Source organism: Rhinopithecus roxellana, chromosome 13 (genome assembly GCF_007565055.1).
Source record: "Rhinopithecus roxellana isolate Shanxi Qingling chromosome 13, ASM756505v1, whole genome shotgun sequence".
In the NCBI taxonomy this organism is placed as follows: domain Eukaryota; kingdom Metazoa; phylum Chordata; class Mammalia; order Primates; family Cercopithecidae; genus Rhinopithecus; species Rhinopithecus roxellana.
Window position 1 is genome coordinate 21,804,670 of NC_044561.1, and position 21,346 is coordinate 21,826,015.

At 46.2% G+C, this 21,346-nt stretch overlaps 2 protein-coding genes and 1 long non-coding RNA gene across 10 annotated transcripts in view; 1 reads left to right on the forward strand and 2 right to left on the reverse strand.

The window, feature by feature from the left end:
• Positions 1–256: 256 nt before the first annotated feature.
• Positions 257–3,734, reverse strand: LOC115892965. The gene is made up of 3 exons (XR_004052931.1): positions 3,451–3,734; positions 1,046–1,240; positions 257–364 (listed from the first exon to the last, which is right to left on the reverse strand). It is a non-coding gene; the product is annotated as an uncharacterized LOC115892965 (long non-coding RNA).
• Positions 3,735–3,812: 78 nt separating this feature from the next.
• On the reverse strand, positions 3,813–18,414 carry HSCB (HscB mitochondrial iron-sulfur cluster cochaperone). Of its 6 annotated transcripts, none has more exons than XM_010359204.2 (6): positions 18,114–18,414; positions 16,214–16,310; positions 15,495–15,584; positions 14,176–14,320; positions 8,921–8,968; positions 3,813–4,234 (listed from the first exon to the last, which is right to left on the reverse strand). In XM_010359204.2, exons 1-6 carry the CDS (start codon positions 18,347–18,349, stop codon positions 4,143–4,145), a joined length of 708 nt encoding a protein of 235 aa, XP_010357506.2. In that variant the 5' UTR covers positions 18,350–18,414; the 3' UTR covers positions 3,813–4,142. The 6 variants fall into 6 exon arrangements, 5 of the variants coding, with proteins under 5 accessions (XP_010357506.2, XP_030770980.1, XP_030770981.1 ...); XR_004052714.1 differs by having other exon boundaries at positions 4,100–4,234; positions 15,490–15,584; positions 18,114–18,413; XM_030915122.1 differs by having other exon boundaries at positions 4,100–4,234; positions 15,490–15,584; positions 18,114–18,374.
• Positions 18,415–18,554: 140 nt separating this feature from the next.
• CHEK2 (checkpoint kinase 2) overlaps positions 18,555–21,346 on the forward strand; it is a 51,871-nt gene continuing 49,079 nt past the window's right edge. For all 3 annotated transcript variants that reach the window (XM_010359172.2, XM_010359181.2, XM_010359191.2), the window contains exon 1: positions 18,555–18,674. The gene's annotated coding sequence lies outside the window, so the exon portion shown is untranslated. The remainder of the gene's footprint in view (positions 18,675–21,346) is intronic.

Consider the following 21,346-nt stretch of genomic DNA (forward strand, 5'->3'; position numbering starts at 1 on the left):
ATACAAGAAAAAAAAAAATTAGCCAGGTGTAGTGGCGGGCATCTGTAATCCCAGTTACTTGGTAGGCTTAAGCAGGAGAATAGCTTGAACTTGGGAGGTGGAGGTTGCAGTGAACCAAGATGGCACTACTGCACTCCAACTTGGGCGACAGAGCGAGACTCTATCTCGAAAAAAAAAAAAATACAGATGAAATATAAGTAGGGGAACTGGGACTCAAACCCAGATATTAGGTAGCTTAAATAGCAGCAATTTATTTTCTCACAGTTTTGAAGGCCGCAGTCCAAGCTCAAGGTACCAGCATGGTCAGTTTCAGTTTCTCTTCCTGGCTTGTAGAATCTTAATTACTTCCTTAGAGGCGCCAGAACTGCAACATATGAATTTTGGGGGACAAAATCATTCAGTTCACAACACGAGCACTGTCTGACACCAAACTCTGTGAAGACATAGTCACAAATTAGTTGAAACGTCTGATTTGTTCTGACACTATATTGGGAACTGTGTGTGTGTGTGCCTGTGTGTGTTGGGGGTGGGGGCAGGGGGTGCTTCATTTGCTTCAGTTGTTGGTCTGAACTTTTTTTTTTTTTTGAGACGGAGTCTTGCTCTGTCGCCCAGGCTGGAGTGCAGTGGCCGGATCTCAGCTCACTGCAAGTTCTGCCTCCCGGGTTTATGCCATTCTCCTGCCTCAGCCTCCCGAGTAGCTGGGACTACAGGCGCCCGCCACCTCGCCCGGCTAGTTTTTTGTATTTTTTAGTAGAGACGGGGTTTCACCATGTTAGCCAGGATGGTCTGGATCTCCTGACCTCGTGATCCGCCCATCTCGGCCTCCCAAAGTGCTGGGATTACAGGCTTGAGCCACCGCGCCAGGCCGGTCTGAAACTTTAATCCAAATTGGGCTGCCAACTTTTCTGCCGTCTATTAGCATATCTCCCACAGGGCTTTGTTAGGGAACATTTGAAAAGGTTCCTGGATTTAGAAGTCCAGTTAAACTTCAGATGAGAAAGGAAAGAATTTGGAAGAGGTGGGAGAAAAAGGTAAGCCCACTCACCTCAGAAGCCATGACTCAGAAATAATGTCTTTTTTATTTATTCCCCAAATCAGACATGGTTTGCTGGGAGGCCCTGTAGCTTTTCCAGCTGATGGTAACAGGTAAGAGAAAGTTTCTTTGAAGTTCCTCCAAAGATGTGGCAATGTTGATCTGATTTATTTTTGTGGTCAGATTGTTTTGGTCTTGATCATTGTTCTGAAGAAGGAATGAAGATTGTCTGTACAAGTATTTCAAACCCTCCTTTCATTTCCTCCTTTTTTTTGCAGAAGCACCCAGTTTAATGAGCACATATGCTTGCATTGTAATTATTTACTTAAAGGACTCCTGGTGTGTTTTCAGACAAGTAATTCATTCTCCTTGTATACTGTGAGGGGGTGGAGATTGTACTGATGTTCCCAAGTATCATTAAGCCCGACAGCTGCTGTGGTTAATTTGCCTTCTAAAGATCAGAGAATTCTAAAATGTTAACTGAGTATAACTGGTTCGGGATTCACAAGATACACATTTTTCGACAAGGATAAGAAACTGGGATGGTGGCTCATGCCTGTAATCCCAGCACTTTGGGAGGCTGAGGTGGGTGGAACACCTTAGGTCAGGAGTTCGAGACCAGCCTGGCCAACATGGTGAAACCCCCCGTCTCTACTAAAATACAAAAAAATGGCCAGGCATGGTGGCAGTTGCCTGTAATCCCAGCTACTTGGGAGGCCGAGGCAGGAGAAACGCTTGAACCTGGGGGGTGGAGGTTGCAGTGAGCTGAGATCACGCCATTGCAGACCAACCTGGGTAACAAGAGCCAAGATTCTATCTCAAAAAAGAAAAAAGAAAAAAGAAACTGCAAAGGAGCTACAGTTTTAAGTTCTTGGAGTAGTATTTAAACTTTGGTTTAGACCCCCTGACTTTTTTCCAATTACAGGTAGGCAATTGTCTCCAGAGTTTTAAAATGTTGTTTCTTGGAATTTTTTTCTTTTTTGAGACAGAGTCTCACTCTGTCACCTAGGCTGGAGTGCAGTGGCACAATCTCGGCTCACTGCAACCTCCGCCTCCTGGGTTCAATCGATTCTCTTGCCTCAGCCTCCCGAGTAGCTGGGATACAGGCACGCACCACCACACCCGGCTAATTTTGTATATTTTTAGTAGAGACGGGGTGTCTCCATGTTGGTCAGGCTGGTCTTGAACTCCTGACCCCAGGTGATCCCCCTGCTTCAGTCTCCCAAAATGCTGGGATTACAGGCATGAGCCACTGCGCCTGGCCTTCTTGGAATTTTTTAATTCAGAATTTTGTTTGCTATTTTAATCTTCCTTTATCTAGAGACTTTTTGTTGGTTTATTTTCCTGGAAAGGGATGAAGAACTTAAACTGAATTTCAAAGATACAAAAGGGGAAGTAGAGCTGCATTGGGCTGCATTAGAAGAGCATGGAAATAGTGACAAGTGCGTCAGCTGTCCAGAGAGTAATTACAACTGCTCTCTACTCCACTAAGATGGAGCAGAAAATGTGTTTAGTGCTTAATACCAGATTAATTTTTTTTTTTTAAGATGGAATTTTTTGCTCTTGTTGCCCAGGCTGGAGTGCAGTGGTGCAACCTCAGCTCACTGCAACCTCCGCCTCCCGGGTTCAAGCGATTCTCCTGCCTCAGCCTCCTGAGTAGCTGGGATCACAGGCATGCACCACCACGCCTGGCTAATTTTTTGTATTTTTAGTGGAGATGGGTTTTCATCATGTTGGCCAGGCTGGTCTTGAACTCTTGACCTCAGGTAATCTATCCGCCTTGGCCTCCCAAAGTGCAGGGATTACAGGCATGAGCCACCATGTCCGGCCTAATACCAGATTAATTCTTTATAATATTATCTAGTTTGAAATTTAGACCAAAGAGACTCTTAGGCAGCCTTGCTTGTTAGCAAACAGAATGCCCCAAGGCCACAGTACCAAAGGGGACTACCTATCTTAGGGAGGAGGGTCATGCCATTAGAAAGTTGTGGCTCTTGGGCAGAGGTTGGCAGAGCCATGGCCAAATCTGGCTCATCACCTGTTTTGTAAATAAAGTCTGACTGGCACATAGCCCTGTCCATTTGTTTTCATACCCTCTACGATGATTTTATGTCACAATGGCACAATAGCAGTTACAACAAAGACCATATAGTCCAGGGGTCCCCAGCCTTTTTGGCACCAGGGAGTGGTTTCATGGAAGACCGTTTTTCCATGGATGCGGATGGTGCCGGAGGATGGTTTGGGGATGAAACTATTCCACCTCAGATCATCAGGCATTAGATTCTCACAAGGAGCATGCAACTTAGAACCCTCACATGCACAGTTCGTATTCCTTTGAGAATCTAAGGCCACAGAGGATCTGACAGGAGATGAAGCTCAGGCAGTAATGCTCACTTGCTCGCTCACCTGCCACTCACCTCCTGCTGTGTGGTCCAGTTCCTAACAGGTTGGGGACCCTTGATATAGTCCACAAAGCTGAAAATATTCACTACCAGGCCCTTTGCAGAAAAAAGTTTTTGGACTCCTCTTTGTAGGGCCTCAAATTGGCCCCATCTCCACCTCTTCATCCATTAGCCTACATTGGGGTCATGCAATATCAAGTATCAGATGAAGAACTGACCACCCAAAGCTCTAACTAGGCTGTGTTTCTTCCCACATGACAAACTTTGCCATCCATTAATGCTTGAGCCACAGGCTTAATTAAGATGATATAAATGGTTAAAGCTTATCTATTCCCAATTACCAGAAGCCAGAAAAGAAATACACAATAACTTTGTTTATTTTCTTATTTTTTGAGACGAAGTCTCACTCTGTTGCCCAAGCTGGAGCACAGTGGCACGATCTGTGCTCACTGCAACCTCCACCTCCAGGGTTCAAGCGATTCTCCTGCCTCGGCCTACGGAGTATCTGGGACTACAGGCACGCACCACCATGCCTGGTTAATTTTTGTATTTTTAGCAGAGATGGGGTTTCACTATGTTGGCCAAGCTGCTCTTGAACTCCTGACCTCGTGATCTACCCACCTCAGCCTCCCAAAGTGCTGGGATTACAGGTGTGAGCCACTGCGCCTGGCAAGAACTTTATTTTTTAAACTTTAAACTGTCAACAATTAAAGGGGAATCTTCTTTAACTTGATCTTTTCTTCTATATTTGAAAAGTATCTCATCTTTGTCAAAATTTCCTTGGCTTCTTCAAAGTCATCTGAAATAAACAGAGACACTGAAGTCAGGCTTCATTTCAAGCAAGAATAAAACCAACTCTGATGACTAGGGCAGCCATATATAGATGGAGCCCTGGGGTCTGGAGGGCCCCTCAATTCCTCAGTAAGACTTAGCAACGAAGAGAGAGAACATCTGGATCCTTAAGGAGACAAAGGGATAAACCAAACGGGGCGGGGGCCATGTAAGAGCATGTGCACAGGATTCACATAAATTAGAGAAGTTTATTCTCTTCAGGACAGTCCCAAGTAATAAATGACTGGTGGGGGCTAGATGCAGGAGCTCATACCTGCTATCCCAGCACTTTGGGAGGCTGAGGCGGGAGGATGGCTTGAGCCCAGGAATTGAAGACCAGCCTGGGCAACAAAGCAAGACCCTGTCTCTACCAAAACAAAACAAAACAAAAAATTAGCCGGGCATGGTGGCATGTGTCTGTAGTCCTGGCTACTTGGGAGGCTGACGTGGGAGGATCCCTTCAGCCCAGGAGTTTGAGGTTGCACTGAGCTATGACTGCGCCACTGTACTTCAACCTGGGTGACAGGGTGAGACCCTGTCTCTTTAAAAAAAAAAAGTGGGGGGGTCGTGTTTTAAAAGTTTTTCCCTAACACATGTGGTGGTATACTGAGGATATGAAAGCACTGGATGCTTCCTCTATGCCAGGTGCTGAGGCACAGAGCTGCCTTCAGGGAACTTACAGGTCAGGTGCTAAGGCACAGAGATACCCTCAGGGGACTTACAGTTCCCAAGAAAGACACCCTTAGACCAGTGATTTTCTTTTTTGTGTGTGTGTGTGAGATGAAGCCTCACTCTGTCACCCCGGCCGGAGTGCAGTGGCGCAATCTCAGCTCACTGCAACCTCTGCCTCCCGGGTTCAACCAATACTCATGCCTCAGTCTCCTGAGTAGCTGTTACTACAGGGTGTCTGCCACCATGCCTGGCTAATTTTTGTATTTTTAGTAGAGGCAGGGTTTCACCATGTTGGCCGTGGCTGGTCTCAAATTCCTGACCTCAAGTGATCTGCCTGCCGTGGACTCCCAAAGTGCTGGGATTATAGGTGTGAGCCACCATGCCCGGCCAGACCAGTGATTTTCAACTGAGGATGATTTTGTCCCCATGGGGACATCTGGCAATGTCTGGAGATATTTTTGGTTGTCACAGCTGGGAGGTAGTACTGACATCTGGTGGGTATAGGCTAGGGATGCTGCTAATCATCTTATAGTGCTCAGGACAGCTCCCCCAAATGAAGAATTATCTGGCTTACAATATCCGTAGTGCCAAAGTTGAGAAACCCTGACTTAGGTAAGTACAACACAATGTGAAGAGTGCTAAAATGAAGATATGTTATAACCACTCGCATCATTCCAGATGACTCCAAAAATAAAATATTTAGCAAAAAAGTCACAGGATATATATGATATTATATATATAAAGATAAAAATATGTGAGATGAAATAATATATTATTATGTACATATATGGTTAAAACTATCAAGAGGCCGGGCGCGGTGGCTCAAGCCTGTAATCCCAGCACTTTGGGAGGCCGAGACGGGCGGATCACAAGGTCAGGAGATCGAGACCATCCTGGCTAACACGGTGAAACCCCGTCTCTACTAAAAATAAAAAAAAAAACTAGCCGGGCGAGGTGGCGGGCGCCTGTAGTCCCAGCTACTCCGGAGGCTGAGGCAGGAGAATGGCGTAAACTCGCGGGCAGAGCTTGCAGTGAGCTGAGATCCGGCCACTGCACTCCAGCCCAGGCGACAGAGCAAGACTCCGTCTCAAAAAAAAAAAAAAAAAAAAAAAAAAACTATCAAGAAAAGCAAGGGAATGAGTAACACAAAATTCAGGAGAGTGGTTACTGTGGGAAATGTAATGGCAAAGGGTCTACCAGGGACTCGGAAGGCCTTGGTCGTATTTTATTTCTCAATTTAATTTATTTAGTATATTTTTTGTATTAAAAAAATTTTAGGACCAGGTGCAGTGACTCAGGCCTGTAATCCCAGCACTTTGGGAGGCCGAGGTGGGCGGATCATGAGGTCAGGAGTTCAAGACCAGCCTGGCCAATATGGTGAAACCCCATCTCTATTAAAAATACAAATATTAGCTGGGCGTGGTGATAGGCACCTGTAATCACAGCTACTTGGGAGGCTGAGGCAGGAGAATCACTTGAAACTGAAAGGCTGAGGTTGCAGTAAGCTGAGATCGTGCCACTGCACTCCAGCCTGGGTGAAAGAGCAAAACTCGGTCTCAAAAAAAAAAAAAAAAAAAATTAAGTTGTGGTAACACATGACATAAAATTCATCATGTTAGCCATTTCTAAGTGTACAGTTCAATGACATTAACTACATTCACATTGTTGTGCAAGCATCACCACCATCCATCCGCAGAACTTTTTGTTTGTTTGTTGGTTTCAGATGGAGTCTCGCTTTGTCGCTGAGGCTGGAGTGCAGTGGCATCATCTTGGCTGACTGCAGCCTCTACCTCCCGGGTTCAAGTGATTCTTGTGCCTCAGACTCCCAAGTATCTGGGATTACAGGTATGCACCATCACACCCAGCTAATTTTTGTATTTTCAGTAGAGATGGGGTTTCACCATGTTGGCCAGGCTGGTCTCGAACTCCCGACCTCAAATGATCCGCCTGCCTCAGCCTCCTAAAGTGCTGGGATTACAGATGTGAGCCACTGCGCCCAGCCCATTGTTGCACTTATTATTTTGAACAAACTTAACTGTTAGATCAATTAAAAAAATAAAAGTTTTAATTTTACATTTACTTATTCCTTTCTCCAATGGTTTTCCTTTCTTTATGTAGACCCAAGTTTCTGACCTATATAAATTTCCTCCACTCTAAATAAATTCTTTTTTTTGAGACAGAGTCTCATTCTGTCACCCAGGTTGGAGTGCATTGGCGTGATCTCAGCTCACTGCAACCTCCGACTCCCGGGTTCAAGCGATTCTCCTGCCTCAGCCTCCTGAGTAGCTGGGATTACAGGTGAGCGCCACCAAGCTGGCTAATTTTGTATTTTTAGTAGAGATGGGGTTTCACCATGTTTGTCAGGGTGGTCTCGAACTCCTGACCTCGTGATCCACCCACCTCAGCCTCCCAACATGCTGGGATTACAGGCGTGAGCCAGCATATCCGGCCAATCAATTATTTTAACATTTTTTTACAAGGCAGGTCTCTTGTCAACAAATTTCCTCAAATTCTTTTTTTTTTTTAGATGGAATCTTACATCCAGGCTGGAGTGCAGTGGTGCGATCTAGGTTCACTGCAACCTCCACCTCCCAAGTTCAAGTGATTCTCCTGCCTCAGCCTCCTGAGTGGCTGGGATTACAGGCACGCCACCACACCTGGCTAATTTTCTATTTTTAGAAGAGATGGGGTTTCACCATGTTGGCTAGGATGGTCTTGATCTCTTGACCTCTTGATCCACCTGCCTCGGCCTCCCAAAGTGCTGGGATTACAGGTGTGAACCAGCGTGCCCAGTCCAAAGTCCCTGAATTTTTATTTGCCTGAGAATAGCTTCATTCCTCCTTCAGGTTTCTTTTTCTGTTTTGAGGAGTCTCGCTCTGTTGCCCCGGCTGGAGTGCAGCAGTGCAGTCTCGGCTTACTGCAACCTCAGCCTCCCTGGTTCAAGCGATTCCCCTGCCTCAGCCTCTTGAGTAGCTGGGACTGTAGGGACATGCCACCACACTCAGCTAATTTTTGTATTTTTAGTAGAGATAGGAGTTTCACCATGTTGGCCAGGCTGGTCTCAAACCCCTGACCTCAAGTGATCCACCCACTTCACCCTCCCAAACTGCTGGGATTACAGGTGTGAGTCACCATGCCCGGATCACTTTTTTGATATAGTTTGTTTCTCTAGTAAGGCAGAAATGTCGATTCTTTTTTTTTTTTTTTTTTTGAGTCAGAGTCTTGCCCTGTCGCCCAGGCTGGCGTAGTGGCACAATCTTGGCTCACTGCAACTTCCGCCTCCCTGGTTCAAGTGACTCTCCTGCCTCAGCCTCCATAGCAGTAGCAGCTGGGACCACAGGCGGTGTGCCACCACGCCCGGCTAATTTTTGTATTTTTAGTAGAGATGGCGTTTTATCGCGTTAGCGAGGATGGTCTTGATCTCCCGATCTTGTGATCCGCCCACCTCGGCCTCCCAAAGTGATGGGATTACAGGCGTGAGCCCGGCCCAGAAATGTATTAAAGGCATTTTTTATTTTATTTATTTATTTATTTTTTTGAGACAGAGTCTAGCTCTGTCGCCCAGGCTGGAGTGCAGTGGCGCGATCTCGGCTCACTGCAAGCTCCGCCTCCTGGGTTTACGCCATTCTCCTGCCTCAGCCTCCCGAGTAGCTGGGACTACAGGTGCCCGCCTCGTCGCCCGGCTAGTTTTTTGTATTTTTTAGTAGAGACGGGGTTTCACCGTGTAGACCAGGATGGTCTCGATCTCCTGACCTCGTGATCCACCCGTCTTGGCCTCCCAAAGTGCTGGGATTACAGGCTTGAGCCACGGCGCCCGACCTAAAGGCATTTTTTAAAGGCAGAAATGTAGATTCTAAGTATTTCATACCTCCCAACATAGCTATCATAGGAAGGTATATCATAGCTAGTTATTGAATGAATGGCTATGTCTTAGTGCTTGGAATTTCTTTCCATATTTAAGAAAGTCAAGAAAAGAAAGTACCTTGTTCAAAAGCACTGCTCACATTGTCAGTAAATTCTTTCTGTTTAGCTGAAAAAGAAAACCATTCTCTTAATTTTTCCACTGAAATAGACTCATAATATGAAGACAATACATATACTTTGTAATCATGCTAGTTTGAACACAACAAAGGAGGAAGTTTGTATTCAAGGGTAAGGCTTCATAACCTTTGTCTCTGCATGTACCATGACGGCAGCTGCTGTTTAGCAGAACTCTGGCTGACCCTAATAACACTCTGTTTTTCTACCCATGAAAGGTCTGAGGAGCAATCATCAAGGCTTATAAAATGGCTATAGAATCAGTTAAAAAAAAAAAAAAAAAGACAAGGATATACTGATTATCTCCACAAAACAGTTTGGGTCTTCGACATTTCAGCAAGGAGAATATTAACATGCTGGGAACACCTATCAGTAAAGCATTACTGAGTGTTTCCGGCAACCATTTGCAAATTGTATGGCCTCTCAGGAAAATGAAAACATATACATCATGTTGTGTCATAAGAGAGAAGATGCCTAACAAAATAAAGCAGCAGCTATCTCATATTTCTCGATTCCTTGTTAGAAAATGAGGAATTTTCCAGTCATCTCATTTCCCAGATATAAATAGTATCAGTCATTTATATGGTGTTGTCTTTCGAAACACTGTCAAATACATTATATCCCTAAGGTAGGAAATGACAGGTATTGGGGGAATTGTCCCATGGGTGATGAGTGGAAGATGTGGGAGCAGAATCCAAGTCACTTGACTCCCAGTCCGGTGTTTGAAACTCACCTCTCAGGTAGCAGTGTAGTGTCCACAAAAGAACAACAGACTAGGAACCTGCAGGTTCTTAAGCCCTGACCCTAAAATTAACTAGCTCTATGCCTTGAACATTCATTTTACCTAGGCCGTAACAGATACCTTACAGGAGAAAATTTAGGAATTAATCTAAATTAAGGTCAGTGAGCTGCTCAAAGTCAAATGTTTACTATAGGGCTAGAATAAGTGTTTTTTGTTTTTTTTTTTTTGAGATGGAGTTTCACTCTTGTTGCCTAGTCTGTAGTGCAATGGTGCGATCTTGGCTCACTGCAACCTCTGCCTCCCGGGTTCAAGCAAATCTCCTGCTTTAGCCTCCGAAGTTGGTGGGATTATAGGTGTGCGCCACCATGCCTGGCTAATTTTGTATTTTTAGTAGAGATGGGGTTTCGCCATGTTGGTCAGAGTGGTCTCGAACTCCTGACCTCAGGTGATCCGCCCATCTCAGCCTCCCAAAGTGCTGGAATTATAGGCATAAGCCACCATACCTGGCCTAGAATACATGCTTTTACATGCTTTATCTCATTTATCTTGATCCCCACAACAACCAGTACTAATATTATCTCCATTTACAGATGAGGAAATTGAAGGTCAGAGGAATGAAGTCATTTGTTCAAGGTCACACAAAGTCATTTGTTCAAGGTCACACAAAGTCAACAGCATGCTGCCCTGTCATTTAAAATTGTGCAGCTGAGCCCACTGACTGCAACTCCTGAGTTTCTCTTCTCCCTATCACCGAGCCCTAATGCTGTCAACATATCTCCAGCTGACGGTCCCCTCACCACAAATTCTATTTTACTGCTTTAAACGTCTTTTCTCATTATTGTTTGCTCATTTAGTAAATACTTACCAAGTTCCTTTTAAACTATAAGTATTTCTCTGTGAGCTGAGGATGTGAGGGAAGCAAAAAGTAGGCATGATTTCTCTTTCTGCAGAACTTCCAGTCTAATGAGGGAGGCTGATATTGATCAATTAATGTCACACAGAACAGTGAAGTTATAACTGTGATTAGTCTTACAAAAGAGATAGCCACTACTAATAGATAGCTTAAAAAAGGCTTCTCTAAGGAAATGATGATTGTCCTCAGATCTGGAGAAGGAGGGGTTAACTTAAATGGGGTGAAGGAGAGGAGGGCTTCAGGCAGAAGCAAGAGGCCCTAGGGTAGGAGGGTGCCTAGTACAGATGAGGAACTGGAAGTGGTCAGTGTGGACGGAGTGGAGAGGGCAAAACGAAGAGAAGCAGAGGACAGGCATGCAGGGCCTCTGTAAGGGATGCTAGAGTTTTAGAGCAGTGAGAAGCCACTTAAAAGTTTTTTCTTTTTTTCTGAGACGTGGTTTTGCTCCACTGCTGAAGCTGGAGAGCAATGGTGCAAACACAGTTCACTGCAGTCTCCACCTCCTGGGCTCAAGTGATCCTCCTGCCTCAGCCTCCTGAGTAGCTGGGACTACAGGCATGCACCACCACATCTGGCTAATTTTTAAATTTTTTTATGGAGATGGGGTCTTGCTATGTTGACCAGGCTAGTCTTGAACTCCTGGGCTCAAAAGATCCTCCCACTTCAGCCTCCCAAAGTACTGAGATTACAGGTGTAAGCCACACCTGGCTAATTTAAATAAGGCCAAGAGTAGTGATTCGATTTGGGTTTTGGCTGGGCTTGGTGGCTCACACCTGTAATCCCAGCACTTTGGGAGGCCGAGATGGATGGATCACCTGAGGTCAGGAGTTTGAGATCAGCCTGGGCAACATGGTGAAACCCCGTCACTACTAAAAAAAAAAAAAATAGAATTAGCCAAGCATGGTGGCACGTACCTGTAGTCCTAGCAACTTGGGAGGCAGAGGCAGGAGAATAGCTTGAACCTGGGAGGCAGAGGTTGCAGTGAGCCGAGATCACACCACTGCACTCCAGCCTGGGTGACAGAGCAAGACTCTGTCTCAAAAAAAAAAAAAAAAAGACTTGGGTTTCAAAAAGATTCCAGTGACAGTGAAGGGATTTGTTAGATGGGGCCTGAAGGTACAGACAGACCAGTGAAAAGCTACTGCAGTTGTCCAGGTGACAGTGAATGGTAGCTTGGAAAAGGCTGGTAGCAGCGAAAATAGAGATGGGTGGATGAATTTGAGGCAAATTTAAGTTGGCTCTTTCAGATGTAGAAGATTGACTATGCGCATAAGGAAAAATAAGGTTGTTAAGGCCTCCTCAAAATTTACACTTGTGCAACTGGTGTCATTCTCTTAGGGAACACTGGAAGAGGAACAGATTATTATTATTATTTTTTTTTTACTTGGAGTCTTGCTTTGTCATCCAGGCTGGAGTACAGTGGCACGATCCTGGCTCACTGCAACTTTCGCCTCCTGGGTTCAAGCGATTCTCCTGCCTCAGCCTCCCGAGTAGCTGGGACTACAGGCACATGCCAACACGCCCGGCTAATTTTTTGTATTTTTAGTAGAGAGGGGGTTTCACCATGTTAGCCAGGACGGTCTTGATCTCCCAACCTCGTGATCCGCCTGCCTCGGCCTCCCAAAGTGCAGGGATTACAGGCGTGAGCCACCGTGCCCGGCGTAAGAGGAACAGATTTTTTTTTAGGGAAAAGGTGGGGAGGGGAGACACTTGGGAATCCATTTTGGGCACAGTTGACATATATAAACTCCAAGAAGGCACAGTCTTTCTTGTTCCGTGCTGTATCCTCAGTGTCATGCGCAGTGCCTGATATTTGTAGTAGGTACACTACAAATATCTGTGAAAGTATGTAATGAATATAGTCTAACAGAGAACCTTGGAATCTTTTATATGTGGTATGGTTAATTTTATGAGTCAACTTGGCTGGGCTATGGTGCCCAGTTGTTTGATCAAACACGAATCTATGCCAGGCACATTGAGTCACGCCTGTAATCCCAGCACTTTGGGAGACTGAGGCAGGGGAACTGCTTTGAACCCAGGAGTTTAAAGCCAGCCTGGGCAACATGGCGAAATCCCATCTCTATAAAAGACACAAAAAATTAGCCAGGCGTGGTGATGCACGCCTGTAGTCCCAGCTATCCAAGAGGCTGAGGTGAGAGGATTGCTTGACCCCATGGGTCAAGGCTACAGTGAGCTGTGACTGTACCACTGTGCTCCAGCCTGGGTGACAGAGTGAGACCATGTCTCAAAACAACAAAAACCAACTAGTTTAGATGATCCTGTGAAGGTATTTGTAGATGTGATTAACATTTATAATCAGTTGACTTTAAGTAATGGATGTTACCCTACATAATGTGGGTGGGCCTCATCCAATCAAGCAGAGGCATTAAGTGCAAAAACAGGTTTTCTGGGAAGGAATTCTGTAGCAAGACTGTAACATAGAAATCCTGCCTAGACTTTCAGCCTGCTTATGTACCCTATAGATTTTATTTATTCATTTTTTTGTGACAGGGTCTCACTGTCACTCAGGCTGGAGTGCAGTGGCGTGATCTCAGCTCACTGCAAGCTCTGACACACGGGCTCAGGTGATTCTCCCACCTCAGCCTCCCGGATAGCTGGGACCACAAGTGTGCACCTCCACGCTTGGCTGATTTTTTTTTTTTTTTTTGAGACAGAGTCTCACTCTGTCGCCCAGGCTGGAGTGCAGTGGCACAATCTCGGCTCACTGCAAGCCCCGCCTCCCAAGTTCAAGTGATTCTCCTGCCTCAGCCTCCCGAGTAGCTGGGATTATAGGCATGCACCACCATGCTCGGCTAATTTTCTATTTTTAGTGGAGACGGGGTTTCTCCATGTTGGCCTGGCTGGTCACAAACTCCCAACCTCAGGTGATCCACCCGCCTCGGCCTCCCAAAGTGCTGGGATTACAGGCGTGAGCCACCACGCCCGGTCTATGCTTGGCTGATTTTTTAGTATTTTTTTTACAGATGGGGTTTCGCCACATTGCCCAGGCTGGTCTCGAACTCCTGGACTCAAGTGATCTGCCCTTCTCGGTCTCCCAAAATGCTGGGATTATAGGCATGAGCCACTGCGCCCAGTCCTGCCCTATAGATTTTAGATGTGCCAGCTCCCACAATTATGTGAGCTAATTCCTTAAAGTAAATAACCTTCCTTTTTTTTTTTGTTTTGAGACGGAGTCTCGCTCTGTCACCCAGGCTGGAGTGCAGTGGCGTGATCTCCGCTCACTGCAAGCTCTGCCTCCTGGGTTCATGCCATTCTCCTGCCTCAGCCTCCCAAGTAGCTGGGACTACAGGTGCCTGCCACCACACCTGGCTAATTTTTGTATTTTTAGTAGAGACAGGGTTTCACCATGTTGGCCAGGCTGGTCTTGAACTCCTAACCTCAGGTGATCCACTCGCCTTGGCCTCCCAAAGTGCCGGGATTATAGGCATGAGCCACCATGCCCGGGCCATTATGTACTCTTCACGTTCATTTTTCACTTATCCTTAGACAAGCAATGAAATACATTCGGTGCTATTTTATCTTTCACCTTTGACAATGGATTCAATCTCTTTCATGGCAGCTTCACTTTCAGCTTCTGCAAGTTTTTCATTGATTTCCATTATTTCCATGAGAAATTGCCTGTCCATTTCATAATCTGTCCTTTCAGGAATCTCCATTCCATGGAGCTTTAGCTATTGGGGCAGAAAGCAAGAAAAATAAGTTGAAGAAACTATGGGCAGAGTAATCTAAATCCTACTCATCCGTTAGGAAATAATACCACTAATAGAGAAAACTGGAACTGTCCCAGTAATGAAAGACTAAGGGGTATCAAAAGGTTGGACTGAAACATAAATGATGGAATGGGATTTCCACCTAATGCTACCTGAAACTATGTGACCTTGGTGTGATCTTGGGGTAGTCATCCCTTCACTCAGAGGTTGAACTAGATGTTTCTAAAGATTCTATTCAATTACAAAATTTTCTAGATTGTAAGATACTTTTTTTTTTTTTTTTTGAGACGAAGTCTCGCTCTGTCACCCAGGCTGGAGTGTAGTGGTATGATCTCAGCTCACTGCAACCTCTGCCTTCTGGGGAAGCAATTCTCTGCCTCAGCCTCCCAAGTAGCTGGGATTAGAGGCACCTGCCACCACTTGGCTAATTATTTTGTATTTTTGGTAGAGGCAGGGTTTCACCACCTTGACCAGGCTGGTCTTGAACTCCTGACCTCGTGATCCACCTGCCTCGGCCTCCCAAAGTGCTGGGATTACAGGCGTGAGCCTGGCCATGCCTGGCCTCTTAAGATACTTTTGAGAGGAAAAAAACAACAACAACAACAATAGAAAATGACTTTTAACTAAAAGCTACCAACATAAAATCCTTGAAATTCATAGAAAAAAGCTAGAAAATAACAGTTTAAAAAATGCAGTTGAGCCAAGTAATATTCACAGAGAAAATTATATTTGTGCTGTAAGGCTAAATACTATTGGGTCCCTGGACTCTTTGTTTTTTTTTTTTTGAGAGGGTGCAGTAGTACAATCACAGCTCACTGCAGCCTCGACCTCTCAGGCTCAAGTGATCCTCCTGCTTCAGCTCCAGAGTAGCTGGGACTACAGGTGTATGCCACCATGCCCAGCTAATTTTTGTATTTTTTGTAGAAATGGAGTGTCATCATGTTGCCCAGGATGGTTTTGAACTCCTGGGCTGAAGTGATCTGTCCACCTCAGCCTCCTAAAGTGCTGGGATTACAGGTGTGAGCCACCATGCCCGACCTCAAGCACTCTTCTGCTGAATAAAGGGGACGCGGCTGTCCTATGTCATAATGGGCATCAGGACTTCATGCACAAAAGGGTTGGGAAATCACCTTACAAGGTACAGTCCTCTGCTCAGGGGGGCCAGGAGGGTCTTATAGGCATCATTCACCAGGGTCGAATGCTTCTCTGAGAAGTCCTTTTCAGTCTGTTAGGGGAGATGAAGATAGTACTATTACCATCCAAATTACAAAGTTGTGTTGTTTTTTTTTTTGACAGAGTCATCCAGGCTGGAGTGTGCAGTGGCACGAACTCAGCTCACTGCAACCTTTGTCTCCCACGTTCAAGTGATCCTCCTGCCTTAGCCTCTCAAGTAGCTGGGACTATAAGCGTGTGCCACTGCACTAGGCTAATTTTTATATTTTTAGTAGAGACAGGGTTTCACCATGTTGGCCAGGCTGGTCTTGAACTCCCGACTTCAAGTGATCTGCCTGCCTGGGCCTCCCAAAGTGCTGGGATTACAGGCATGAGCCACTGCACTGGGCCCACAAAGTTTTATAATATGCTGAGGGGCAGGCACCTAAGAAAGTGGTTAAGTAGAGCTGGTGTGGGATGAGATGTCTTTATATTCAGCTGATAGGTTTTAAGTTATTGGGGAAGTCAGACAAAAGCTGTGAGTGAATGGCAGCTCTGGGTCTGGCAGGCTGGGGTCAGACTGCCATGGTGCAGACACAGCTGATTTTCCAGCTCGGTCCCTGATAATCACATAATCACAAGGCCACTGCCACCCAGTGTGCACACATATTTGGGGATTATTGGGGTTGGCCAATAAGCTACCTGAGACCTCTGGCTGAAGAAATCTGGGTGGACAAGACGCTGCAGTTGCTGGTACCTGTGCTGGAGCTTTGCAGTATCAACTCTGAAGGAACGGTTGCTGGAAAGAAATTGGGAGATTAAATTTATGCAACAAATATTTAAAGATTTGTCTACCATGAGCCTGGTTCTTGCTCTTATGGGGAAGATGCAATAACATATACACAGATAATTTCAAAAAGTGGTAGGTCCTATGAAGGGACACAGAACAGAATCAGAGAGGGTAGCAGATGTAGTGGACAATGAGACAACACTGAGCTGAAACCTGAATGATGAGTAGTCAAAGATCAGATGAAAGAGACATCCAGGTAGAGCAAGGACCGCGAGGTGGAAGCAAGATAGGGATGCCTGAGGAACTTAAAGATCAGTGTTACTGTAGCCCCTCATACATGTTCAGTGACTAGTGGGGGCAGATCCCATAGTTAAGGGAAAAGGACACTGCTAAATTACACAAAGATTCTTTGCCTGGCCAAACTTTAGTCAGATTTCTGAAACTTCTTCCAGGCCCAGCTGTATGCTTTCTTGTAAAATCCAGTTTTGGCAAATAACCTTGTTAAGTCAGTTTAGCTAGAATCCTTGATCCTCGTATTTGATCATCCTAGATCTCTGATCAGATTGTTCATCCTCCACCATCCCCTAGGTGGTGTCTGAGCACCCTGGCCTGTCTTCAGCAAGAATCCTGTTAGATCGGTTCAGCCAGAATCCCGTTTACTCTGCTCCTTGGCTACAAATTTCCTTCTGCCCATGGTGTTTTTGGAGTTGAGACCAATTTCCCTCCCTAACTGCAAGACTCTATTGCAGTGCCCCCTCTACAAGATGATCTTTTTTTTTTTTTTTTTTTTTTTTGAGACGGAGCCTCTCGCTGTTCCCCAGGCTGGAGTGCAGTGGCGCGATCTCGGCTCACTGTAAGCTCCGCCTCCTGGGTTCACGCCATTCTCCTGCCTCAGCCTCCCGAGTAGCTGGGACTACAGGCGCCCGCCACCGCGCCCGGCTAATTTTTTGTATTTTTAGTAGAGACGGGGATTCACCGTGGTCTCGATCTCCTGCCTTGTGATCCGCCCGCCTCGGCCTCCCAAAGTGTTGGGATTACAGGCGTGAGCCACGGCGCCCGGCCAAGATGATCTTGAAGAAAGTCTTTCTGGTGTTTCAACAAGTGTGACTGAATAACGTTTTCTTTAATACCACCCTATCTTTTCCACAGCCCAGGTCCCTTCATCCCTGTCTCCCGGTTTATTTTAATTCAACTCCTTTCACACTATACTCCCAGAGTCTGTCCTATTTCCTTATCATTTCAGCTCTATCCACACTGGCCCATTTCTCCAAGATCGTCAGCCTCAGGGGAAAAAAACTATTTATTGGACCCTTTCCCTCGAATTCTCACTTTTCCCTCAGGTCTCGCCCACAATATTAGGATTTTCATGCTTTACTTCCCAATTTCGGACCACACTTCTGCAGTCCTTTCTTATATACATCAAACCAACTCTTCCAGTCTCCCGGGCCCTGCCCCTCAAGTACCCCTTCCTCAAGCTCCGCCCCTCGACTTCTCCTTCCCTTTCCCGTAGGTACCGCCCCTCAAATCTCCCTCCCCTCTAGCCTCGGCCCCCCTATTTCCTCTAACTTCAGCGCCCGCCCTTCCAGTCCCGTTCGTCTCCCTCCTCCACACCTCAACGCTGCTTCCCTCAGTCCCCGCCTCTCAATTTCCTCCTGAGAAATCAAGACACTTCTCTCACGCCTGCTCTCTAGACCTCCGCCCCCCTATCGGTCCCGCCTTCTCTTCCGCAAGCCAGATCCGTCCTCCCCTCTCGCAGGCCAGACCCCGACGTCTCTCTCGCCCGGGCCCGTTTCCCGAAACCGTTGCTCGTACCAGTCCATAAGGCTGAAGTAGTCTCGAGTGGGGTCAGGTGCCTGCAGCGCTCTGCACTGTGGGCAGAATAACCTGTCCTCCCGCCCGGAGCCCCATGGGCCGCCGCAGTTCCAACAACGGGGAGAATTGCTTCCCGCCTGCGACGCAGCATCGCAGCTTAGCAGTCTCCTTCTGGGAACCCCTGTCAGCCAAAACCCCCACACCCGGAGCAAAGCCCCGACTCTCCCCCGCCACATCTCGCCGGCGGCCTAGCTAGCCGTGGTCACCGGTGGGGAAAAGCAAAGAGAGCGTCCAACCAGACTAATGCTGCTGATTGGCTGGGGAGTCGAGGGGGCGGGATCACCCGAGGGGAACCCGAGTTCTAAGTTCCGCTCTGCCTTCTAAACTACAACTCCCAGGAAGCATTGAGGCGATGCCTGACGGCCACATCTGCTGTTCCTCATTGGTCCGGCTGCAGGGGAGAGGGTTTTGATTGGCTGAGGGTGGAGTTTGTATCTGCAGGTTTAGCGCCACTGCAGGCTGAGGCTGTGGAGAGTGTGCGGCTCCAGGTGGGCTCACGCGGTGAGTCATATGGGGAACTTCTGTTGGGTGTTTGGTGGTTCGAATCCCATCTTCAGCGTTTTGTGCGAGCGGCGTCTCCTGAGCTTCGCTTTGTCTGTATTTTTGAACTGAAGGGGGAGTGTGTGGGCGACTCTCTTCCTTTTTAGTAGATCATCCTCGAGGTGAAGTTCACTTCCCGTGTTACTTACAAGCTGAAACAGGCCTGAACGGACAGGATAAGAAGGAACAGAGTTGTGTTCTTCAATATCAGAGCGAAGTTACTTTGTAAAAAGTTCTATAGATGTTAGTAATCATTGCCATTCTTTAGATTCAATCTCTAAAACACTTATAGAGAGGCCAGTCTTAGCTACTGGGTGCTGCAGGAACTGGAAACACACTGAGCTGTGTAGGAGGATGTTCTGCGTGTCCCTAAGTAAGTCCCTAAGTAAGTGTATGGGATAGGGTGGCCAGGAGTGGGTAGGAGGGCATCAGTCCTCCTTCGGACTTAGGTTTTCTACTTGAAAAAAAAGATTGTGTTTCACTTGAAAGGCTTCTGGACTTTTTAAAAAAAGTATTTATTTTTGATATAAAGTATACATATATGATTACCAGATCTGTACCTTTTTTTTTTTTTTGAGATAGAATCTCTCTCTGTTGCCAGGCTGGAGTGCAGTGGCGTGATCTGGGCTCACTGCAACTTCTGCCTCCTGGGTTCAAGCGGTTCTCCTGCCTCAGCCTCCTAAGTATCTGGGATTATAGGCGCCTGCCACCATGCCCGGCTAGTATTTTTAGTAGAGATGGGGTTTTACCATGTTGGCCAGGCTGGTCTTGAACTCCTGACCTCAGGTGATCCACCTGCCTTGGCCTCCCAAAGTGCTGGGATTACAGGTGTGAGCCGCTGCACCCGGCCTAATTTCAGTTTTTTGAGGAATCACAATACTTTTGTGATTAGTGGCTATACTAATTTGCATTCCCACCAATGGTGTATGCGAACAGGGCAAGGTCAGACATAACTAGGTCCGTGAACATTTGTGTTTTTCCACAAGATCAGACTTACTGATGTTTCATTTTAATTGTAAAAGCCACGAGCTATATGGAGTTCCCAAGGAAGCAATTTTGTGTAGTACTACCTGTTTACTTGGTAGTCAGAACCATGGGCACACAGGCTGAAGCCATTCCACAAGTCGGTCAGCATTGTAAATTATATACAATAGTATATTTATTTAATATGTAAATGTTATAGGTTAAAAATCTTACATTAAAGTAACATTTAACATTCAGAGAAAAGGGGATAGGGAAAGCGGTTATCAAACCAGTCCAAGGAGAGCAATGTGGACAAAGAGAGTGTTTTGGCTTGATCTGGGGTGTCAGTGTCTTGTAAGGAAGAGTTTTTGATGTGGATGAGCCTTTGGTGGCAGATGCTGGGTGTTAATCGTGAGTGACAGCAAGATGGTGTCTGTTAGGACAGCCATTTTGACCTAATAAAGTCCTGGTCTTATGACCACAAAATTTTCTGGTGAGGACTGATAACAAAAGCGTGTGCATGTTTATGTCCTTATCTGGGTTAGTACCGTCTTTTTTTGTTTTTTTTTTTGTTTTTTGAGACAGAGTCTCGCTTTGTCTCTCGCAGGCTGGAGTGCAGTGGCGTGATCTCGGATCACTGCAACTTCCGACTCCCTCGTTCAAGTGATTCTCCTGCCTCAGCCTCCCGAGTAGCTGGGATTATAGGCATGCAACACCACGCCCAGCTAAGTTTTGTATTTTTAGTGGAGTCGGGGTTTCACCATGATGGCCAGGATGGTCTGGATCTCCTGACCTTGTGATCCGCCTGCCTTGGCCTCCCAAAGTGCTGGGATTACAGGCGTGAGCCACTGTGCCTGGCCAGTACAGTCTTTATTAATTAGACAAACATCTGGTCCCTATTGGCATAATGCCTTTTAAAATACAAGAGCGTTTTTCTAAGATAAAATTACTTATGTCAAGAGCACTCTGTACAGTTCCCCTTTCTCCACATTCTTTCCAGCATCTGTTATTGCCTGTCTTTTATTCAAACCATTTTAACTGGGGTGAGATGGTATCTCATTGTAGGTTTGTTTGTTTGTTTGTTTGTTTGTTTGAGACAGTTTTACTCTGTCGCCCAGGCTGGAATGCAGTGGTGCGATTTTGACTCACTGCATTCTCTGCCTCCCAGGTTCAAGCGATTCTCCTGCCTCAGCCTCCCAAGTAGCTGGGATTATAGACACCTGCCACCATGCCCAGCTAATTTTCATATTTTTAGTGGAGACAGGGTTTCACCATGTTGGCCAGGCTGGTCTCAAACTCCTGACCTCAAGTGATCTGCCCGCCTCCGCCTCCCAAAGTGCTGGGATTACAGCCATGAGATACTGTTCCCAGGCCTCACTGTAGTTTTGATTTGTTATTTCTCCAATGATCAGTGATGTTGAGCATTTTTTGTGGTTTCGCCATGTTGGCCAGGCTGGTCTTGAACTCCTGACCTCAGATGATCCACCCTGCCTTGGCCTCCCAAAGTGCTGGGATTACAGATGTGAGGCACTGTGCCTGGCCTGCCCATTTCTTAAATTGGATTATTTGTCTTTTTGCAGTTGAGTTTCATCTCCTTATATATTCTGATTATTCATCCCTTGTCAGATGGCTAGTTTGGAAATGTTTTTTCCTATTCTGTGGGTTGTCTC